The sequence below is a fragment of the Panthera leo genome, chromosome D3 (genome assembly GCF_018350215.1).
Source record: "Panthera leo isolate Ple1 chromosome D3, P.leo_Ple1_pat1.1, whole genome shotgun sequence".
NCBI lineage: Eukaryota > Metazoa > Chordata > Mammalia > Carnivora > Felidae > Panthera > Panthera leo.
In genome coordinates, this window is record NC_056690.1 from 67,288,809 (window position 1) to 67,311,594 (window position 22,786).

At 41.7% G+C, this 22,786-nt stretch overlaps 2 protein-coding genes and 1 long non-coding RNA gene across 5 annotated transcripts in view; all 3 read right to left on the minus strand.

Moving 5' to 3' along the window:
• The window catches only part of HDHD2 (haloacid dehalogenase like hydrolase domain containing 2), a 36,435-nt gene extending 35,927 nt beyond the window's left edge, over nucleotides 1–508 (minus strand). Inside the window, exon 1 of one of the 3 annotated variants that reach the window (XM_042909863.1) lies at nucleotides 490–508. The gene's annotated coding sequence lies outside the window, so the exon portion shown is untranslated. Of the gene's footprint in view, nucleotides 1–89; nucleotides 333–489 lie in introns of those variants that run through there. The other 2 variants (XM_042909860.1, XM_042909859.1) reach the window with 2 other exon arrangements.
• Nucleotides 509–5,539: 5,031 nt separating this feature from the next.
• On the minus strand, nucleotides 5,540–22,306 carry IER3IP1 (immediate early response 3 interacting protein 1). The gene is made up of 3 exons (XM_042909864.1): nucleotides 22,110–22,306; nucleotides 7,900–8,001; nucleotides 5,540–6,711 (listed from the first exon to the last, which is right to left on the minus strand). Exons 1-3 carry the CDS (start codon nucleotides 22,198–22,200, stop codon nucleotides 6,656–6,658), a joined length of 249 nt encoding a protein of 82 aa, XP_042765798.1. The 5' UTR covers nucleotides 22,201–22,306; the 3' UTR covers nucleotides 5,540–6,655.
• LOC122203245 lies at nucleotides 19,170–21,874 on the minus strand. The gene is made up of 2 exons (XR_006195103.1): nucleotides 21,056–21,874; nucleotides 19,170–19,433 (listed from the first exon to the last, which is right to left on the minus strand). It is a non-coding gene; the product is annotated as an uncharacterized LOC122203245 (long non-coding RNA).
• Nucleotides 22,307–22,786: the final 480 nt, after the last annotated feature.

Consider the following 22,786-nt stretch of genomic DNA (forward strand, 5'->3'; position numbering starts at 1 on the left):
GACGCAACCGGTGTATCCCCGAGCCCTCTCATAAAGAAATGCAGCCTCCATATGGGTGAGTGGTCGCTCGTCCCAGAGCGGCTCCTCACCCCTGCTCCGCACGCCGTCCTCACCAAAGGCCCCGCTACCAGGAAAGTCAGCACAGCCTCGCCGTCCGCAGCGTCCTCGAGACCAGCCCAGGGCGCCAGGCAAGCGGCCGCTGGACACCGGAAACTGGGCCGAGGGGCGCACCGGAAGTCCCTCCTCTCCCTATCTAACTCCGCCCCATCCGCCAGCAGCTCCCTAACCGTTTAGATTGTCCGCTCAGTTCTGCTCCTTCAGCACCTTCCAGAGGGAAAAGTTGTTCTTAACACTCTCACTCTCAAGGGCACGACCAGCCAGCCCCAAATGGAAGGGAAGAAACCAAAACCTCTGCCTTTGCTCAGCAGCTGTGTCCTACAGCACCACTGGTGAACCAAGTATTGAGTACCTTTCTTTGCCACACCCTACCTCGCTCCACTACTTCTTGCCTCTTCTGGAGGGATATCGGAAGTCATCTCCTTGATATTTTCCTTGAAATACTCAGTCTCCGGAGTCATTTCCTGCTTTGCAACCAGAATAGCGTCTGGCACTTGTAGCTGTCTATTAACCACTTCCTTAGGCAGCGAGGTTCCTCTTTTCCTGCATCAGCTATTACAAAACCTTAAGCTGTCAACTCTCGCACCCTGCCTCTCATCAGAGAGAGCTACCACAGGTCTTGCCTGTCGTCCCTAGGGGAGCAGTTCCCTGAGGTACATGGAACCATGTCCCTCACTGCTCCCCTCCCATGCACATGTTAGGAGGCTCTACTTTGATCCCATTGCTGCCTTTGATTCAAATTAAACTCCTTCAGTGCAGTTGATCATCCTATGCAATCTCTATGAAAAGGACTAAATGAAAGACGTTCTGGAGCAGTCTGACATAATAGGATCACACTCTGGGACCCCTTGACTGGGGACCCATTATGCCAGAACCCATCCAACATCCCCTCTGTCCAGAGCTGCAGTTGGCCATGTTGTGGGCTAGAACACTTTGCTTTGGAAAGTGTTTTCCTCCACACAGGGTCTGAGAGTTGTTTTTGTCTTATTATTCATATTTGCTAAGTCTATTTTCTATGTGAGGACATACTTGAAGGAAAAGAAATTTCCTAGTTTACCCATGAGAACTAAGAGCCGCAACCAGATTAAAACAGCACTGAAGGCTTCTAAGCAAGTGGATAATATATCTATATATTTATATATCTATGTCTATAATATCTATCTACCCAAGACAATCTATATGTTCAGTGTAATCCCTACCAAAATAATACCAGCATTCTTCACAGAGTTAGAGCAAACAATCCTAAAATTTGTATGGAACCAGAAAAGACCCTGAATCCTGAAAAAGGATCCTGAAAAAGAAAACCAAAGCTGGAGGCATCACAATTCCAGATTTCAAGCTGTATTACAAAGCTCTAATCAAGACAGTATGGTATTGGCACAAAAGCAAACACACAGATTAATGGAACAGAATTGAGAACCCAGAAATGGACCCACAAATGTGGGCCAACTAATCTTTGACAAAGCAAGAAAGAATATCCAATGGAAAAAAGATAGTCTCTTCAGCAAATGACATAGGGAAAACTGGACAGTGACATGCAGAAAAATGAACTTGGACCACTTTCTTACCCCATACACAAAAATAAACTCAAAATGGATGAAAGACCTAACTGTAACACAGGAAACCATCAAAATCCTCGAGGAGAAAACAGACAACTTCTCTGACCTCAGCTGCAGCAACTTCTTACTCCACACGTCTTTGGAGGTGAGGGAAACAAAAGCAAAAATGAATTATTGGGACCACATCAAGATAGAAAGCTTCTGCACGGTGAAGGAAACAATCAGCAAAACTAAAAGGCAACTGATGGAATGGGAGAAGATATTTGCAAATGACCTATCAGATAAAGGGTTAGTATCCAAACCTATAAAGAACTTATCAAACTCAACACCCAAAAACCAAACAATCCAGTGAAGAAATGGACAAAAGACATGAATAGACACTTTTCCGAAGAAGACATCCAGGTGGCTAACAGACACATGAAAAAGGCTCAACATCACTCATCATCAGGGAAATACAAATCAAAACCACCGTGAGATACCCCCTCACACCGGTCAGAATGGCTAAAATTAACTCAGACGACAGATGTTCACGAGGATGCAGAGAAAGGGGAACCCTTTTGCACTGTTGGTGGGAATGCAAACTGGTGCAGCCACTCTGGAAAACAGTATGGCGGTTCCTCAAAAAATTAAAAATAGAACTACCCTACGACCCAGCAATCGCACTACTAGGTATTTATCCAAAGAATACAGGAGTGCTGAGTCGAAGGGGCACATGCACTCCAATGTTTATAGCAGCACTCTTGACAACAACTAAAGTATGGAAAAAGCCCAGATGTCCATCGACAGATGAATGGATAAAGAAGATGTGGTGTATATATATACAGTGGGATATTACTCAACAACCAAAAAGAAGAAAATCTTGCCATCTGCAACAACATGGATGGAGCTAGAGTGTATTATGCTAAGTGAAATTAGAGAAAGACAAATTTGATTTCACTCATATGTGGAATTTAAGATACAAAAGAGATGGACATAAGGAAGCAAAAATAATATAAAAACAGAGAGGGAGATAAACCATAAAAGACTCAAGTACAGAGAACAAACTGAGGGTTGCTGGCAGGTGTTGGGTGGAGGGATAGGCTAAATGGGTGAGGGGCATTAAGGAGGGCACTTGTTGGGATGAGCACTGAGTGTAATATATAAGAGATGAATCACTAAATTCTATTCCTGAAAAAATTTAACCCTGGTCTTTAGCAAACCAAAATATTGTGCTAACATTATTTTGGTATTGTAAATTAATTTTTTAAAACTCTGAATTATGAAAAAAATATTTTCTTACTAATGAATTATGAAGTAACATGATAATCTGAACCAAATTTCCTAGTATTTCCTTCTATAAGCTTATGGAATCGTTTCCTAAAGATTAGTTAACTAAATTATTGTCTGTTTACTGTATTATGTAACAAACGTGTTCCAGATAAATATATCTAACCTCAGCAGGGGAAAAAAAAAAAAAACAACTTGCATTTTTCTAAATGTTAACTCTGCCTGCAGTATGGACAGACGGGAGAGGGGCCAAAACATATGCAAGGTAAGAAGCTCCTACAGGGCTACAAAAGAGGTGCTTAAACTAAAATGTGGGGAAACAGACAAACTCAAGAGATCTTATGAGGTAAAATAGAAATTGTTGACAGATTAAATTGCTAAGGGAGAGGAAGGCATCAAGATAATTACTACATTTCAGGCTTGGGCAATTCAGTAATACAAATAATGGTGTCATTCAAGAGAATGTGGAATTAAACAGGACTAATGGCTTCCTCCTTAAAAGAAAGGAAATAATTTTGCTTGCCAAAGGGCAAGAGGAGTAAAGAAGGGATGGGATATCTAAACAGATGGTAACTACACCTATGGAGGTGAGCACTGCATAATATATAGAACCGTTAAATCACTATGTTGTACACCTGAAAGTAGTAACATTGTATGTCAACTACAGTAATGAAAAACCATTTTCAAAGTTACTGACAAAAAAAAGTGAGGGACTAAATTTGGAAAAGAAAAAGATGGTGTGAAAACCCAATAGGGGAGTGAAGAAGGCAGTGACAGAATTGAAACAAAAACAGTAGGATTATAAAACTCACCTTGATCAATACCCTTAGACACTGCCCACTATGTGTCCCAGGTTCTTGCACAGAATGTTTTCACAATGACTGGCATCTAATGACCAATCAAGGGCCAAGGAAGAGGTTGGCAAAAAATAATTCCATTTTGCTTAGTATCAAAATTTTATTATTGGTAATAACTTTGAAACCATGAGGCACTCAGAAAGTGATTTATTTCACCAAAAACATTTACTTCAGGAGAATATCTCTTTGGCTGAGGTACATCTAGAGTCAAAGGTTAGTGATCTGGAAAAGGTATACATATATACATCACCTGGAGCAGATTTCTGTTCTGAAATAGTTATTGACCAAGTTTGCAGATGAAGCAACCGGAAACAACTGAGGTTGTAGGAAATTTGTCTTGTGATGAAAGGTTCTGCTTGGCGTATTAGAAATATCCTGCTTCCCACTCTTTTTACTATTCAAATATATATTGCTTTCAAGTCATTTCATAAGTACATATACACTCGTGACAGCATATACCTATAGACCGCAGATCACATTGCCTACTCTATATACTCTTTTTTAAAGATAACTTTTTTACCAGTGTCTTGATAACTTAAGAGTTTTGTGGAAGTGCCTTAGGAAGGGTGACAAGAGTAGGGTGGAGGTGAAACAATGGGCCTGGGACCCTAACTCTGCTTCAACTAGAAATAAATGGACTGCTCTTATCTGTTGTAGATAATGGAACATTACAGTTGTGTTCTCCCTTTTGCAATCTGGTTCTACCATTAACAAATTTGAAAACCACTGTACTTAATTAAGGTTTAGGGTATGGATTTGGTTAACATGTATATACTTGAGCCAAGATCCTTCATGACAGGTCAGAGGTGTACAGACACAGAATACATAAGGACCATAAACATGGATATGTGGAGTCTAGAACAATCACCAATTGCTAATACTGAGAATGGCTAAGGGAGAGGACGTAGGCAGACAAGCAGACACTGAAGTTATTTTCAACTAAATGAGAGACTATGGTTACTGAATCACAGCTGCTCTGGGGAAATCGGGGCTAACCTGTGAACGCTTACAGACCTGCCTTCAAGGGTACTGAAGCTAGAATCGCATTAAGTGGCCTCCAGAGATGAAATATTTTGATGTTCAGTGCTTCACTTTCCTCAGAACCACTTTGCTACGGAATACTCTGATCCTGCCCTGCTGTGACTGCTCTCCAACAGACCGTGAACTCGGGCAGTGCCCTGCCACTAAATGAGCGTGAAGTTGTGCTGTAAAGTTTTACACGAGAAATGGCATCAGGTCAAGGTCTCTTTTTTTCTTTCCTTTAAAAATTCTGTACAGCCTCAGAGTGCTCTCAAACAACTGCATCTTTTGAATCTGTCCAGTGGATTAAACTTGGGCTCCTGCATCGGATCTTCGTAAGGCCAAAAGAACACTGCCTCTAATTTATGTTATATGTTAGTTACTCACATGAGCCAGATAATCAACTACGAATCCCAGGTACATCTTTTCAGTTCAGCTGCGAGCCTGCGGCCCAAAGATCATCTAATTCAGGCATGGCCAACAGGCATTCAATACCTGCTCCAAAGTTCTAGAAGTAACTTAAGTCATGGAATAAAAGTTGCTCATGAGTCTCTTTGATGCAATGAGCAATTCAGTTAATTCACTGAAGAAAAAAAGTGTGATGTTTACTTTCATTAAACCCATGCTCAGTGATTTTACAGCAAAGCAAGTATAAAACAAGTGTCACACACGAAACGGGATTCAGTTAACACTGACAGGTAAGGTACAAAAAACAAATGCTTGACTTGGAAATTTAACTTTATTTACAAATGTTGTCCTATAACAAAGATGGCATTCTATTCCTTTAAACTATCATAACTGATAATTTCCAGAAAAAAAAACCATTTACATAGTTTGAATCTTCCTGCATAAAACTGTATTAATGGATGAGCAAATACGGGATGGTCTAAGACATAAAAACAAAACGAAAAATTTATCTAGCATGACTCTCTATTGACAGACAGAATAAAGAATTATACCCCTTAATTTGCTACTCCAAAAAACGGAAATGTGATAATTTGGGGGAGAGGTAAATACTTCATAATAGTCTTATATAGTATAGTTTAATTGTGATCGTTCAGGATTGCTCTTGCAGCCTAATATTTATGCAGATTTTTAAAAAGTCATTATTGAAAAAAGGGCGTAGACTTTTTCACACAGATTTTTCTACCAATGGAAATATGTAGAGAGTGGTCTGTTCTCATCATTCAGGCCAATTAATAAAATAACAAACGCACGAAAAAAAAGCACAACTATCATGTGACTATCTGACTCACAAAATTAGAATTCTCCCTGAAATCAGAGAGTATTGCTCAATAGTTCTATAAATTTGAATTTGTCACAGCCAAGATGATACATAGACAAAATAAAGAGTTCAAAGTAAAATTATCCAAATTACCTATTTATCATTTTATCTGTAGTAATCACTTTTAAAAAATCCTTTAAATTTTATGTAGGAAGATAAACACTCCCACATCATAGCCACGTCATGAGGAACTTCAAAACATTGAAAATTTATCCCTGAGAAGTGAGAGAGAAAAATCTCTATAAACGTGACAGTCCTGTACCCTTTTAACAATCTTTACCATAGCATGAACTTTTATTAATAGTTAGCAATCAAATGTATCCCAATCTTGGATTGTTACTGCCTCTGATGACCTAATTTTTTTTATAATGAAATTATAAATGCAACATTTGTAAAAAAATCAGATAAATAGGACTCTGGTTTTATTGTCAGGTTTACATTTTTGTCAAGTGCAAGGACGACCAGCGAAGACATGTATATTCCAATAATGACCAAAGTAATAACTTCTGCTGGCATCTCTTCTTCTGAGTCTCCATTTCCCCCACTGTTCTTCACCCAAATAATAAGAGTAATACAATTGCAATTGAGTTTATTATTATCAATGGCACTGCAAAGAAAAAAAAAACAGTTTGTTACTATAAAGAAAATAGCAGAAAAAAAGTAATAGTTACTAGCATCCAGGAAGGATGAAAATCTCTACCAAGGTCATTCATAATCATGTTGCAAACACTTGTAACAAAGGAACGTGCACTGGATCATACGATCCAAAACTTACTATAAAGAGGGCTTGTGTGACTGGGGTAAGCGTCACCTGGTGCAACGAGATCAATACGAAGCATGTGTGAATGGTGCTGGTGCAATGCTGGGAACACAGCAGCACAGTGGACCCAGGCGGAAGTAGACCCACATGGCTGTGACACTTGATGTTACAAATGAAGAGCACAAGGCGCCTGGGTGGCTCAGCCAGTTAAGCATCCAGCTCTTGATTTCAGCTAAGGTCATAATCTCATGGGTTGTGAAATCAAGCCTCACCCTGAGTGGGGCTCCATGCTGGGTAGGGCTGGGCATGAAGCCTGCTTGAGATTCTCTCCCTCTCCTTCTGCTCCTCCCCGCCCCCAAACAAACAACAAAAACAAAGAGCAAAGACTCCAGTTTCACCACTAAATTTCTTAACTTTTATTTATTTAAGTAATCTCTACACCCCACATGGGGCTCGAACTCACGACCCTGAGATCAAGAGCGGCACGCTCCTGAGCCAGCCAGGTAACCCATTTCACCACTAAATTGAGAGTGAACTTATTTACCATTCTATCCAAAGCTGTGATCAAAACAGCTAATAAAGAGGGAGAGAGAGAGAGGCCCTAATTTTAATTGTTTTAAATAAGTTTTGAACCCTTTTTTCTTCAGTTGCACTAAAATAATTTCCAATAGAATGGCAGACACAGGACTTTTGCTCTTCTCTCAAAAGCCTTGTAGGACTCTAGATGACTTTACTACTTGAAGCAACAGAAGTTCCAAAAGGCAAGAACACTGCTTTCAGGTCTGAGAACAGGTTTCCGGTCATGCGAACAGATTCTACCACTGAGCATTCCATTTGCTTCAAGTGGTTTAGACAGAAATGAGAGGTAAACTAAGAAAGAAACCAGTAGCTTCTGAACAGTAAAGCCAGGCTAAAGACAAAAAAAATTGCCACAAAAACAGTATGTGATGATGTTCACCCTCAGAAGCTTTGCTACTTAAAGCAACACCGCAAAATTAAAACTTTAAAGAGTGTTTCACTAGTTTTCCTTCTTACCTCTCATCACAGTTCTTACAGATCGAATAAGATTCATTAGCTGAGATTTAATTCCTGGCTCCTCTCCGAATCCACCAATTCCCTGGTCTGTTCCCCAGCCAACTGCAGGATATAAAAATGATTAGCTGTGTTAAAATTTATTATGCACTCACCTTGCTTCCTCATTAGTCATCTTCTGAAAAATTAGCTTGAGTCATTGTTAAAGACATAAAATATAAAGGCATCTGACTTCAAAGTTATACAGTACCGATTAAATATTGTATATTCTTTACTTTTTGATAACAGCAACAATCTTATTTCCAGTTTGATTTTATAAAGTACTATATTATATAGTACTTTATATATAAGGTCTAAATTATTCCACGGTGTTTAATTCAGTGAATAGGATTGTTGTGACATGCTGACTGGTTTTTTCCTCCTTTTAAAAATTTTTCTTTTAATATTTCTTTATTTTTGAGAGAGAGAGAGAGAGAGCACGAGCAGGGGATGGGCAGAGAGAGAGAGGGAGACACAGACTCCGAAGCAGGGTCCAGGCTCTGAGCTGTCAGCACAGAGTCCGACACAGGGCCGGAACCCACGAACCGTGAGATCGTGACCTGGGCCAAAGTCGGATGCCTAACTGACTGAGCCACTCAGGCGCCCCTTTCCTCCTTTTTTAAACAAAACATTTTCCAGGTCAAAACTGAAAAGCAAGGCATACTGTCAAACTCAATAATTAATTAGCTCAAATCAGAATTTCTAAGATCCAACACAATTATCAGTATGAAAATGTTGCAGCTGAGACATACCGGCTACATTACTTGAGGAAATGTTAAGGGAAACCTAGCTGGTGGCGCTTGCTTAGGCTTTCTGAGAGCTGTGCTCCATCCCACCAGCAAGGGCAGGTGACTTTCCCCTCCATCACTCTCCTCATTTCTCAATTGAGAGCTGAGCAACCGAGCCTGCTACCCCACTTATTCTCTGTAAATGAGTCTTTTACCTTCTTCTGCATCATTTTCCTGATATTATAAAACATTATTTTTTCCCCTTTACCTGCTAGTTCTTTCTTTATTGTCATACATTCTTCTGAAGACCTACAAGTCCTCATTTCTGCAGGCTGTCTCTTGTCCGCATTTCAGGCCCACATCTTCAATTATTTTGTATCTCCCATGACTGTAGGGCTTAATTCCTGACAGGTTGGGCCTTAATCTCGAAGACGGTCTTTATTTTATACACGAAAGAACCAAGTCTCAGGTAACAAGACTGTAACTCGTTTAGTCAACTTTTATTTGGTTGAAATAAAGGTTAAAAAATGGTTGTTTGCTTTTTTGTGTCACATCAACACCGAGATATGCTGTGGGATAAAAGTAAGTTAAAAATCAAGTTCACAACAGAGCTGATGTGTTCTGACTAGCACTCTCCCCTCAGGGCCTAGCTTGTGTTGTGCTGACGGCCTTCCCAGTCGGCAGGGGTGTCACTCTTTGTTGGGCTCCCACAGTACAGACACCATCACAGTCAGACCCTACACCATCTCTTGCAAGACTCTTTCACCAGATGCCTCTGTAATCTAGCTGTCTTAACCCTGTGAGTTTTCTCCCTTAAAGGGTCAGATCTTTCCACCTCACAATCATGTGATGATTCCCACTGCCTACTGAATAAAGTTCAAACTCCTTAAACTCACATTCTTGCCCTATATCCCACCACCACCCTCCACGTGTTCCTCATCACTCTCAATGCCCACTAACTGTGGTACATGTTAAAGACAGCTTCTGAGTCACTGCCTTCAGTGTCAGGGCCTTTCCTACATTCCTCTCATAGCATAATGAACCTTCTTTCTCTTTGTTCCCCAAATAGCTGACTGATTGTAGTGACTTTGTTCTCCTTCGCGGTTAGTTGTTTTCAAGTGTCTCTCATTAGACTGTATAAAACCCTGGAAGACAGGGACTAAATTTATACTTTCTTCACCTTCCCACTCTCCTGTACTCCCACCCCACCGCAAGTACTTAGTGAATGTTTGTAGAATTGAAGTGAATTATCTGGGTTAATCTGGGACACAGGGAAACTAGGTAAATTCTAGGACCACAGACGCAGACTCCCAAAGAACTCTATTTCTTAATTTTTACGACACAGCAAGTTATAACATGAACAAATCAATCCATTGTAGCTTTAGGGGAGGGGGGCAGGTCCTCCAATATTAAATGTATACATCTATCCAAGCTAAAAATAATTTTAGAAAATATACTTGCATCTTGCCTGGGCAACGTTACCCTCCTACCTCCAGATGTACTCTCTCCAGCAAGCAAATGTACTTATGCTGCTTTCCCAGCATTTGCTTTTAATGTATGACGAATTTTACTACAATGTCTTTCCTCCAAATAACTGTCTCACTCTTCCAGCAGCTCAGCCAGCATTCGCCACTGAATGGCAATCCTCTTTTTGTAATTTAAGTTCAAACTGTGGCACCAGCCTTCACCTACTTACAGTGTGGCAACACGATTTCGTATCAGACTCCGCAGACACACAGGACACACAGAATGACGTCCCACCAGCAGCGGTGTCAGTGTCCAACCTGCATAACTGCTACAGGAAAACTTCTATGGGAAAGCAACATGGCTGGGATAACGGACTTACAGAAGCCTCTGTGACAGTTCTGCACAACGAAAATGCAGTGTGGTTCTGGTTCAACACGATGGGGTCGGGGAGGAAAAAGTTGACCCTGACCCTCCTGGGGTCCCTGGCTACGTCCGAAAATTAAACTGATAAAAACAGATAAACAGGAGAAAAGCATACAAACTCTATTAACTTTTTACATGTACCTGGGAGACTTCAGAGAAGGCTTCAGTCACTTCAAAGAAGTGACCAGAGCAGGAAACTTTTGAGACAAAGAAACAATACATTTGTGAAGAACTGATAAGACAAAGGAGTTTGAGCTGAGAATGGGGGGTAATAAATGGTGGGAAAGTAACAAGGTTTGTTTATACAGTCTTGCATTCTGGTGAGATCGGCAAGGGAGACTAAGCTCCTGCTTTGAGAAAGGAGGCAAGGCGGGAGCAGATGGGGAGGGTGACCTTCCTGCATCTGCCATTCTCTCAGACTCCTTCAGCTGAAAATACTCAATACTGCCAAGGTGTCATAGTTTGGGGCAGCATGTCCTGAACCTTGAACCTCATCAATGGATACACATTTTTATCTTAGCTTTCACCTGTGAAACCCTACTAAAAATGACAACAGAGAATACAGACTAACAAGAGACACGTTTCCAGGCCAGAGAAGTCAATCAAAATTTGAACAATAAGAAATAAATGAAGAAGAGTGACTGACTCTAAGAGAAAGCTAGACACCTGCACCTTGCAGGAAGTGCACAATGAAACACTGAGGTGAACGGTGCTGAGACTGAGACCCTGGGAAGGTGAGAGGAAGCTCAAAGCGTCGGTGTGGACAACAGGAAGGAAAAAGAGGACTCAATGAAAGTCTACAAATGAGCAGTGGGCTGCCCCCTGCCCTCCCATCTCCGTCCCCGGACTGACCTGACAGAAGGGCGTGCCACTCACACCATCAAAGGCAAGAGGTTCACTCTCAGCAGAGAACCAAAGAAGCTCCAGAGTGAGGAGTATCCAGTGTGAGCGGAGGGAGTGAAAATCTGCACACCGAAGTGTCAGGCTCTTGCCCATTTTCCCCGCGCACCTCTAAGTCTGATCACGGAACACTGACATTCTGCAGGCAAGAAGTCAGAAAATTACTCTGGTAATTGGCCAGCGGCCCGGGAAGAAAGACTTCAGATACTGATATCTGGGGGGGGGGGGGGATCCTCAGCAAAACGGACAACTTTAAGCACCAGTGAGACCCACCAGCAAACAAGCCCCAACCACACCCATGGCTTCCAATGAGCCCCTCTGAGCCTTACACTTAAAAATGAAGTCAAGGGGCGCCTGGGGGGCTCAGTCGGTCAAGTGTCCGACTTCGGCTCAGGTCATGATCTCACAGTTTGTGAGTTCGAGCCCCGCGTCGGGCTCTGTGCTGACAGCTCAGAGCCTGGAGCCTGCTTCGGATTCTGTGTGTCCCTCGCTCTCTGCCCCTCCCCCGCTTGTGCTCTGTCTGTCTCAAAAATAAATAAAAACATTTTTAAAAATTAAAAAAAAAATGAAGTCAAAAAGAAATAATCTGTAACATGGAAAGAGAACAAAAACAGAAAAAGAGACTCGGAGGAAGAGACAATGCAAGAAGTAGAAGAAAAGATTTTTACTATTTATGTATTTACAGTGACTGGTTTAATTTTTTATTTCATTTTTTTAAGTAATCTCTATGCCCAACATGGGGCTCAAACTCACGACCTCAAGATCAAGAGTCGCATGCTCTGACTAAGCCAGCCAGGCACCCCACAACACATTTTTTAAAATGAACATCTATAGAGAGTAAAGCTATTGGACCTATGGAACAAGAACAGGATGCCATAAAAAGGAACATTAAGGAATCAAGATGGAGCTCTTGTTCTTGCTATGTTAGCATAACAAGTTCAAGAGGTTGACAGATTAAGTTGAGAAAACCTATTAGACAAGGCTAACAAAGGGTATATACCTGTCAAAATAACTGGAGTTCCAGAGAGAAGGAAAAACAGGAAGAAATTATCAAAGAAATATTAAGAGATAATATTACAGAACTGAAGGACATGAGCCTTTAGGCCAAAAGGGCCCAATCAGAGAAGAGCTTAATGGGGGGGGGGGGGGGCAGAGGGAGGCACACATTATTGTACATTCTCAGACCTCTGAAGATAAGGAGAACACCCTAAAGCCTTTCAGAGAGACCAGTCAAGTTGCACAAAAAATCAGGAAACAGAATGGCATCAGACTTCTTAACATCAATACTGGAAATTAGAAAATTAAGTGAAACAATGTCTTCAAAAAAAGCTCTGAAGAAAAATTAGTTCCAATCTAGAATCCTATAACCAAACCACCAAAAAAAAGCTAGAAGAATGACAGCACGGTTTTTTTTTTTTTATTGTTCAGCTGTGAGCAATATTCAGTGATAGTAATGTTAAATATGGAATACAGATATCACCAATAATTGGCTGAAAATGGGAGAGATGGGGTAGGGGAAATGTGTGTGTACTTGTGCTCACACAAGAACAAATGTGCTGATGATGGTATAATTATACTAAAAACCCTTCCACAGCAGTAAGTCAGGGATTCGAAACTTGGAAGAGTTGAAAATAACTGCTTTTAAGAAATGAAGCTCAGGTTGAAGAGATGGGGCAGGAGGCTTCTATCTTTCTTTACAAACAGAAGAGCTTTTTGACTTTAAACACCACACACACACTATACATTATACTGATAAAGAAAAGTGAAATTTCAAAAGAAAGCCTGTAAAGATGTTCATCCACTGGAGAATCCCCTCTGCAATTAGAAGTTCCTCTGCAGAGCATGAACCCCCTGAGGGCAGAGACAAAGTCTACAAGTAGAGAGGTTTCATTCAGGAATCTGAATATTTAAAATTACATTTTAAAACAAGCTTTAATGATGAATCACGGGAATCTACTCCCAAAACCAAGACCACACTGTATATATACACTGTATGTCAGCCAACTTGAGAATAAATTTTATATATATATATATATATATATATATATATAAAAATCAAATCAAGTCAAACCAAAACAGCTTTAAATGGAATTGTTGGTTTCATTTCCTTCACTTGCTTTTCGGAAGTTATCATTACTAAAATCAATCCTTTCCACCCACAGCCACAATCTCTTAGATCTAGGTAAAAAGGACTTGTTTCTACACACTCAGTTTTTTATCAGAAAACATAATTTCTGGGGCACCTGGGAGGCTCAGTTGGTTAAGCATATGACTTTGGCTCAGGTCATGATCTTGCTGTTTGTGGGTTTGAGCCCCGTGTCGGGCTCTGTGCTGACAGCTCAGAGGCTGGAGACTGTCTCCCTCTCTGTCTGCCTGTCCCCTGCTCACAGTATGTCTCTCTCTGTCTCAAAAATAAACAGTAAGTTATCAGTTAACTTTAGCCTAGTCTCTATTCTCAAGTCCCTAGAATGAAAACTAAATTTTGGGTAGAGAGTAAATCATCTGTCTAGATATTCTATGGACAAACACAAGAGTGACAAGTAAAAGACCAGGTGCCATGGATTATTTTTTTATTCTAACAAATAGCTTTCCCTCCAACTGCTACTTAGGGAGTCTCGGTTGTTTTCCTAAGGAAACTGGCCAAAAGCTTTAAAGAGTTTTGTCTTTTTTTTTTTTTTAAAGGAGAAAGATTTAATTCTGCAGCTCTCTTGACACTTTCATAGCTAGAGGGCCTAGAAAAGAATAAATGATAAGACCTGCCAGCACTGGCCAGCTGCCATAATTTTAGGAATAGAATTAAATATAAAAGTTAGTTATTAGCAAACACCAAACGTGTTCTTCTGCTGCCCAGACTTCAAAAAGTCATACACAAAATAGCAATCCATCCAGATTGAGCCAAAAACCTTCAGCTAAATACATTCTGAAGAAAAAGCATTAGCTACTGTTCTGAGGGCTGGCTGACCCTGGGCAAATCTCAGCCTCTCTAAGATCAGTTTCCATATCTGCAAAAGAGGTAAGTGTGCTTCACTTTGTCAATGTCACCAAGTTTGTATGTGAATCAAATGCCAATCACAGATGTGAAAGTACCTAATAAACTACACAAAGAACTCTAACATACGTTTTAAAAAATTACCTTGATTAAGGGGCGCCTGGGTGGCTCACTGGGTTGAGCATACAACTCGATTTCGGCTCAGGTCATGATCTATCTCATGGTTGATGGGATCAAGCCCTGCATCAGGCTCTGTGCTGACAGCGCGGAGCCTGCTGGGATTCTCTCACTCCCTCTCTCTCTCTGCCCCTCCCCCGTGCACGCGCATGCGAGAGAGAGAGAGAGAGAGAGAGAGAACTCTAGCGCTCTCTCTAAACAAACATTAAAAAAAAGAAAAAATTACTTTGATCAACAAGATCAATATTGAAGTAAACGATCTGGTACACTTGGACTAATCTCTCGTGGGTCCACGTAATTCTCAGCCCAATTTTATAATAATAATTTATAGTAATAGAAAATTATAGTAATAATTTCTGCTTAATCTGTGATGAAATTCAACAAATGCTTTTCAGGAGTATATATTTACAGACATAGTTACAGATCTCACTACTCTAAACTCTAATATTACATTGGCTTTGGAGCAGTCACTTAAACCCTGAACCAAAATACCTTGTAATAATATTTTAATTACTTGCGATGGACTGAATTGTGTTCTCCCCACATTCCTGTGTTGAAGCTTACGTGGAGATGGGGTCTTAAGGAGCTACGTATGGTTACACGGGTCATAAGGGCAAGGCACTAATTTGATAGGACTGTGGCCTAACAAAAAAGAGGAAGAAAGAGATCTCGATTCCCCTCCTCACTTCCACCTAGCCATGTGAGGACGCAGTGAGAAGGCGGCCATCTGCAAGCCAGAATACCCCCACCAGAACTCAACCATGTTGGCACCCTTATCTCAGACTTCCAGCCTCTAGAACTGTGCGAAAATAAATTTCTGTTGTTTAAGCCACCCAGGCTATGATATTCTGTTATGGCAGCCAGAGTGGACTCATAATGTTTCATGTACGAAATGCTTCTTTTGTAGCACTCATAACTACTAGTGGACATGATCCTCGTCAAAGGGATACATACTGGGCACCATAAGCAAAAACTAGTAAGAATAATTTGGACGGGTATTAAAATTCACTATGTCTTTTTTTTTTTTCCTTGCACAAAAAGGGAATTTGTGTCATTGTGAAACACTAGAGGATACAACACATTCTCTGCACTGCAATCAAAGTACTGGTTCAACTATTTGATTAAACATACAGCTCTCAAATCAGGAATTGCAAGAATACGATAATGGTAACATTATTCAGTTACTTAGAAAATACTCACTGACTGATGGAATTGTAAAAATGAAAGAATCCCTGTCATCAGCCTACTGGAAAAGACGGAATGAAACTGCAGTGGTGCTACGGCCCATGGAATAGGTCAGTGATGGTTTCTGGGAGAGGCAAATGGCAAAGATATGCCTTAAAGGTCATCGTGACCTAAGTCAAAGTCACTGAAGGCGGAGAAGTATGTGTAGAGAAGAGAGAGAACCATGGTAAGAACGGCACATGGGGTAAACACTGCAGAAGGGTCAAAGAAGGGAAGGAAAGGGAGGAAGGGACACATGATAATGTGATGTGAGTTTATAAGTCACACGAGGAAGTCTGACTTTTATATTAAAGGCTATGGATGTTGGAAAATTCAAGAATTTCAAACCACTGAGGAACATGTTCAGCTTCTCATGGAGGGTAGAACAAAGAGAAACAAAATTGGAGGGAGGGGACCACTGAGGAGGTTACTATAAAAATCTAGGCAAGAGTTAAGAGCCTACATAAGCAATATTTAACAAATGCTTAAAATATTTTAAAATTCTATTTTAAAACATAGTTTTGTTTTTTTTTTTACTATTTAACTTTTTAAAATCTTGTCAAATTTTTATTCAAATTCCAGTTAGTTAACATACAGTACAGTATTGGTTTCAGGAGTATTCAAGTGCTTCATCACTTACAGACAATACCCAGTGCTCATCACAAGTGCCCCCCTTATACCCATCACCCATTTAACCCATCTCCCACCCACCTCCCTCCATCAACCCTTAGTTTGTTCTCTATCATTCAGAGTCTCTTATGGCTTGTTTCTTCCTCTTTCCCATATGTTTCTCTGTTTTGTTTCTTAACTTCCACATATGAGTGAAATCATATGGTATTTGTCTTTCTCTGACTTATTTTGTTTAGCACAATTACTCTAAGTCCATCCACATCATTGCAAATGACAAGATTTCATTCTTTTTGATGGCCAAGTAATATTCCATTGTGCATATATATCACATCTTCTTTATCCATTCACTAGCTGATGGACATTTGGGCTCTTTCCATAGTTCGGCTAGATATTTTGTTTATTATTATTATTATTTTTTTTTTTTTTTGGTAGTAGTAATCACATGAGGGTCAAACTCACAACCGAGTCCTACCGTCCTCCAACTGAGCCAGCCAGGCACCCTTAAATAAAGGTGTTGTTGTTGTTATTTTTAAGTAGGCTCCATGCCCAATGTGGGGCTTGAACTCACAACCCTGAGATCAAGAGCTGTATGCTCTACTGACTTAGCCAGCCAGGCGTCCCTTAAATGTTTTAAAACAGCTTATCCACTTAAGGTATGACAATGTAGGTTTTTCCTTAGCTCTGGGACCATATTCAAAACACATGTTCAGATAAAATATCTGTGCTACTTCTGGAGAGAAGAGGAAATGAAGACAAAGTTCTAGGAGGCAAAGTATTAACATTTCCGGGGCATTCCAACGGTTTTGTAGCAGTGATTTTCATTTAGGGGCAAAAAGCTAAGTCACCTGCAGAAATTTTGGAAAAGACACTGGTGAACTTCACTTCTGGAAAATATTTTTTTTAATAAATTTTTTTTTCCAACGTTTTTTATTTATTTTTGGGACAGAGAGAGACAGAGCATGAACGGGGGAGGGGCAGAGAGAGAGGGAGACACAGAATCGGAAACAGGCTCCAGGCTCCGAGCCATCAGCCCAGAGCCTGACGCGGGGCTCGAACTCACAGACCGCGAGATCGTGACCTGGCTGAAGTCGGATGCTTAACCGACTGCGCCACCCAGGCGCCCCTCACTTCTGGAAAATATTAATGCAGGTCTGGAGTAAGGTCTGGGCATTGTATTCTCTTTCAAGATCATTTTGGCAATACTGGGTCCATTTCCTTTAGAAGCAACGTGTCAGTTTCTGTAAAAAGCCAACTGGAATTTTGATAGACATTGCATTAAATCTGTACATCAATAATATTAAGTATTAATACTAAGTGTTAATATATTCATCTTTTTAAAAGTGTATTTATTTTGAGAGAAAGTGAGACAGAGACAGAGAGAGAGAGAGAGAGAGAGAGAGAGAGGAATAGAGAGCGAGCAGGGGAGGGGCAGAAAAAGAGGGAGAGAGAGAATCCCAAGCTCTCTTGCAAAATAAAATTTTTAAAAAATGGGTAGAAGATTTGAATAGACATTTTTTAAAGACACAAAAATGGCCAACAAGTATATGAAAAGGTGTTCAATATCACTTATCATCAGAGAAATACAAATCAAAACCACAATGAGAAATCATTTCACACCTGTTAGAATGGCCATTATCAAAAAAAACCCAAAAAACAAAAAACAAGAGATAGAGACACTTGGGTAGCTCAGATGGTTAAGTGTCTGACTCTGGATCTCCGCTCAGGTCATGATTTCATGGTTCGTGGGTTCGGGCCCCCCATCAGGCTCTGCGCTAACCACGCAGAGCCTGCTTGGGATTCTGTCTCTCCCTCTCTCTGCCCCTCCCCTGCTCGCGCTCACGTGCTCGCTCTCTCAAAATAAAAAACAAAAACAAACAAAAAACATCCAAACTGTAGATGCAGGGGGAGGGGGGAGAGACGAGATAATAAATGCTGGCAAGGATGTGGAAAAAGGGAACCCTTGCGCTTGGTTGAGGGAAATGTAAATGGGTACAGTCACGATGAAGAATAGTGTAGAGGTTCCTGAAAAAAATTAAAAACAGAACTACTACATGATCCAGCAATCTCACTTCTGAGAATTTATCCAAGAGATGAAATCACTATCTTGAGATATCTGCACGCCCATGTTCACTGCATTATTCACAATAGCCAAGAAACAACCTAGGTGCCCACTGATAGATGAGCGGAAAAAGGAAATGTGGTGTATATATAAAATGGAGTATTATTCAGCCACAAAAAAGAGAAAGCTGTCATTTGTGACAACGTGAGTATATCCTGACAGTATTACAGCAAGTGAAATTAAGTCAAAGACAAATATTGTATTATCTCACTTACATGTGGGATCTACAAACATCAAATTCACAGCAACAGAGTAATATGGTGGTTGCCAGGGGTTGAGCAGTGAGGCAAATGGGAAGTTCCTGGTCCAAAGGTACGAACTCAGTGATAAGACGAGTGAGTTCCAGGGATCTAACGTACCGCATGGTGACCATGGTTAACGATACTGTACTGTATACCTGAGAGTTGCCTTGAGAGAAAATTTTAAATGTTCTCGCCCCCACAACCACAACAACAAAATTACAATTATGTGAGGTGAAGAACACTAACTGCGGTAATAAGCGTTCTGCAGTATACCTGTGTAGCCAACGATCCTTGTACACTTTCAACTTACGCAACGTTAGACAGGCACACCTTGCTTCATTGCTTCCCTTTATTTCACTTCCCCGATACTGTGTTTTTTACAAATCAGAGGTTTGTGGCAATCCTCTGTCAAGCAAGTCTAATGGTGCCATTTTTCCAACAGCTCACTTTGTGTCTCTAAAGGTGTCACATTTTGGTAATTCTCGCAGATCTCCGTCTTTTTCATTATTATCGTGTTTGCTATGGTGATCTCCATTTTATCACTTTCCACTCACTTCTCAACACATTCCAATTTGGATTTTATCCACAGTTACAGCCACCTGTGTAGAATCACCAATGACTGCTATTACTCTGAATGCTTAGGACACTTCTCCATCCTTATCTTACTCCTCAGAACATTCCACTGGCGTACTACCTCTCCTTCTAACACCCCTTGGCTTCTGTGAAACCCACTGCTACGTGTTCCCTCTTCTCTTGTTTTGCTCACTCAGCAACTTCTCCTGTCAGTTCTCCCATCTCTACGTAAACCTTAAATACTCAAAGAGATTCTGGGACTGTCCTGGTCACCAATTCTCTTTGTCATCTATTCTTTCCCTGAGAGAGATTTTCTCTCTTTACGTGGTGGCTTCATTCATCACCTGTGCTCGATAAACTCAAATGCAAGCTCTCCTGTGACTCTTGGTTCTGTTCTATAGACTTAACTCCAACAGACTATTCCACATCTGCACTTGCCTATCTCACAGAAATCTCAAACTCACCATGTCCAAAACTTATTTCGCTATCTTTTCACCTTCTTACCCACCACTGCTGTCCTCATTTTTCTTCCAGTACTCTCTACACCTTGGTAAAGGTACTATGTTTCACTCAGGTGCTTAAGCCAGAAAACCAGGAGATCTTTGACTCTGACTTTTTCTTCCCTCCCTCATTCCCAACATCCAAACAGTAAATCCTGCTTTTTCTACTTTCGAAATATCTCCTGATCGGTATTAGTCTCCAGGACTACCATAACAAAGTGCCGCAAACTGGACGGCTTAACACGACAGAAATTGATTTTCTCACAGTTCTGGGGACCGGAAGTCCAAAATCAAGGCGTCAGCAGAGTTGGTTCCTTTTGGGGCCTCTGAGGAATGTTCTCATCTATGCCTCTCGCAGCTTCTGGTAGTTACCGGCAATTCCTGGCATTCTCCGCTGTCTAGCTACATCCCTGCACTCTCTGCCTCTGTTGTCATTTGGCCTTCTTCCCCCTGTGTGTCTCTCTCTCTCCATATATGGACACCTCATTGGCCGTCCTCATCCAGTGTGACCTTCTCGATTACACCTGAAAGACCCTATTTCCAAATAATGTCATCTTCACAGGTACCAAGGGTTAGGACTTCAATGTATCTCTTGGGGAAGAAAAATCCAGCCCCCGTAAGATCTTTTCTACTTTTCTGCATAGTATATTAATGAGGAGACAGACTTCTGAGTCAGAATGCCTAAGGTGAATCCTAGCTCTGCCATTTTCTAGCTGTGTGATCATAGAAAAGTTACTTCCTCTCTTTTGTGCGTCCGGTTTCCCATCTGTAAAGTGGGGATGAAAACAGTACCGATCTCACAGGGTGTTGTGAAGTTTACACGAGTTAATAATATAAGCAAAGCACTTGATACAGATCCTGGTACATGGTGTTCAGTGTTAGTTATTATTACACCCATTCAACTGATGTGATACCCACCATTTCTATTTGCCCTGTTTGAAATGGTGCCTCCCACATCCACTATTCTACCCTGTTCAGTCTGTTCTCCACTGCAGTGAGAAGGGTCTTGCAAATAACACGAATCTGGTCATGTCACTACTCTGTTTAAGACCTTGTTTTCACCTGCCCCAGTTTTCACACTCAGTTTTACTCCTCACCCTCCCAACTTCTCCCAACCTTTAGCCTTCACCAAATTAACGTTTACTCACTTTTCAGATTTTGGGTTAGACCCGCTTCATCCACGAAGCTTTCAAAGATTCACACATCAGCGTTTCCCTGCACTTCTGTTTCACAATATTCTGCATACTTGTCATTATTCCTTGTTCATTTTTTAATTTAAATGAACTTCCATTAGAAGGGCAGGGGGACTGCTGTAACCCCACCTACTAATTACATGGGCCCAGCACACAGTTTGTGCTCAACAAATCTGAAGGAATAAATGAACCAATCTTGCTCATGGGTCTGAGTTTCAGTGATTCACACAGATATGTCTGGTACGCCTGCAGACAAATGATGGTATACTTTGTGTATCTGGCATACCTGTGCAGATAAATGACGTTACATCACAGACTATCCTGTCTTAATTTTGCCTCATACAGCAAAAAGTGGCCTGCCCGGGATGGCACGCAAATCGCTGTATTGTGAGTTACCAGCGGACATAATTGTGTCTTCATCTTGCTATTCTTAGATTCTAGCCTGGCACATTGTAGGCATCCAATAAGCTGTGCTGCATAAACTTTTCTAGGAACGTGGGTAGCTGGATGTCCTGATAATCCGAACACTGTCCCTTTCCTCCTATCCGCAAAGACCAGGAACCCTACGGCCCTCCATCAGTTCATTCTTCTAATTACCCACACTCCAAAATGAGCCACGCCCCTCCCTCTGTACCTAAAAACTCAGATCCCAGGTTTCTGACCATTAAAAACAGTCACAGACGAGTGCATTAAATTACTAACCTAAACAAACCGGAGGGGCAGGGGCGCCCCTGGGTCTTCTGTATCCCTCCCCATCCCGACCCCGGGGGTCCGGCACACAGGGCGCACCTGTTAAACAATCTTCACCCCGTTGTTGAGCTCAAACTCCGTGAGACGCAAGTGGCTCGGCTTCCTCCCGTCAAGGAAGGGCCCTAAGAGTAGAGCCCTCGGCCTCCCGTCGGTCCCGGCCCAGGCTGCCCCTCCCGCGGCCCGACCGGGCACCGCTCCCCCGGGGCTCCGCCGCCGCCTCCCCCCCCCCCGCCCAGCCCGGCCCCGCGGCCTTACTCACTGTTCTTGAGGAAGCGTTCTTCGTGCAGCACGGCGATGGCATTGACGCAGAGCAGGGCCGCCTGCAGCAGCGAGTATAACGTAAAGGCCATAGCCTCCCGGAGCCGCCCGAGGCCCGACCGTTCTTTCTCCCGCCGCCGCAGGGGACGTGGCGCCGCCACGACCAGCGCTCTCCTACGGGAGCCGGGCAGGCCCCAAACGCGCTCTCCCAGAAGCTCCGCCCCCATCCGGCTAGGACCCGCCCCACGCTCACGTCAGCCAGGCGGGTCGGCTCCGCTGTCTAGACCTGTGAGGTCCAGTGCCGTGGCCAGCCACGCGTGGCTGCTCAAAGCTGGAAATGTGGCTGGTGGCCGTTGGGGTGCTGTAAAGTGGGAAAGACTGTACACACGGGATTTCAAAGGCTTAGGACGAAAACAAGAACGTCAAATCTTTCGTTAATTTTTAAATGTTGATTGCCTGTTGAAATATTTTAAATATATTAGGTAAAGTGAATTGTTAACATTAACTTCTGCTTTTTTTCTTTTTTAATGTGGCTATGAGGACGTTGTTAATGACATGTGAGGCTTGCATTGTATTTCTTTTGAAATACACTGTACTTGACACTCCCCAGAGCTGTATGGGATGTTAATGTTCCTATTTTACAGATGAAGAAACAGAGGCTTTGGCAAATACATTTGT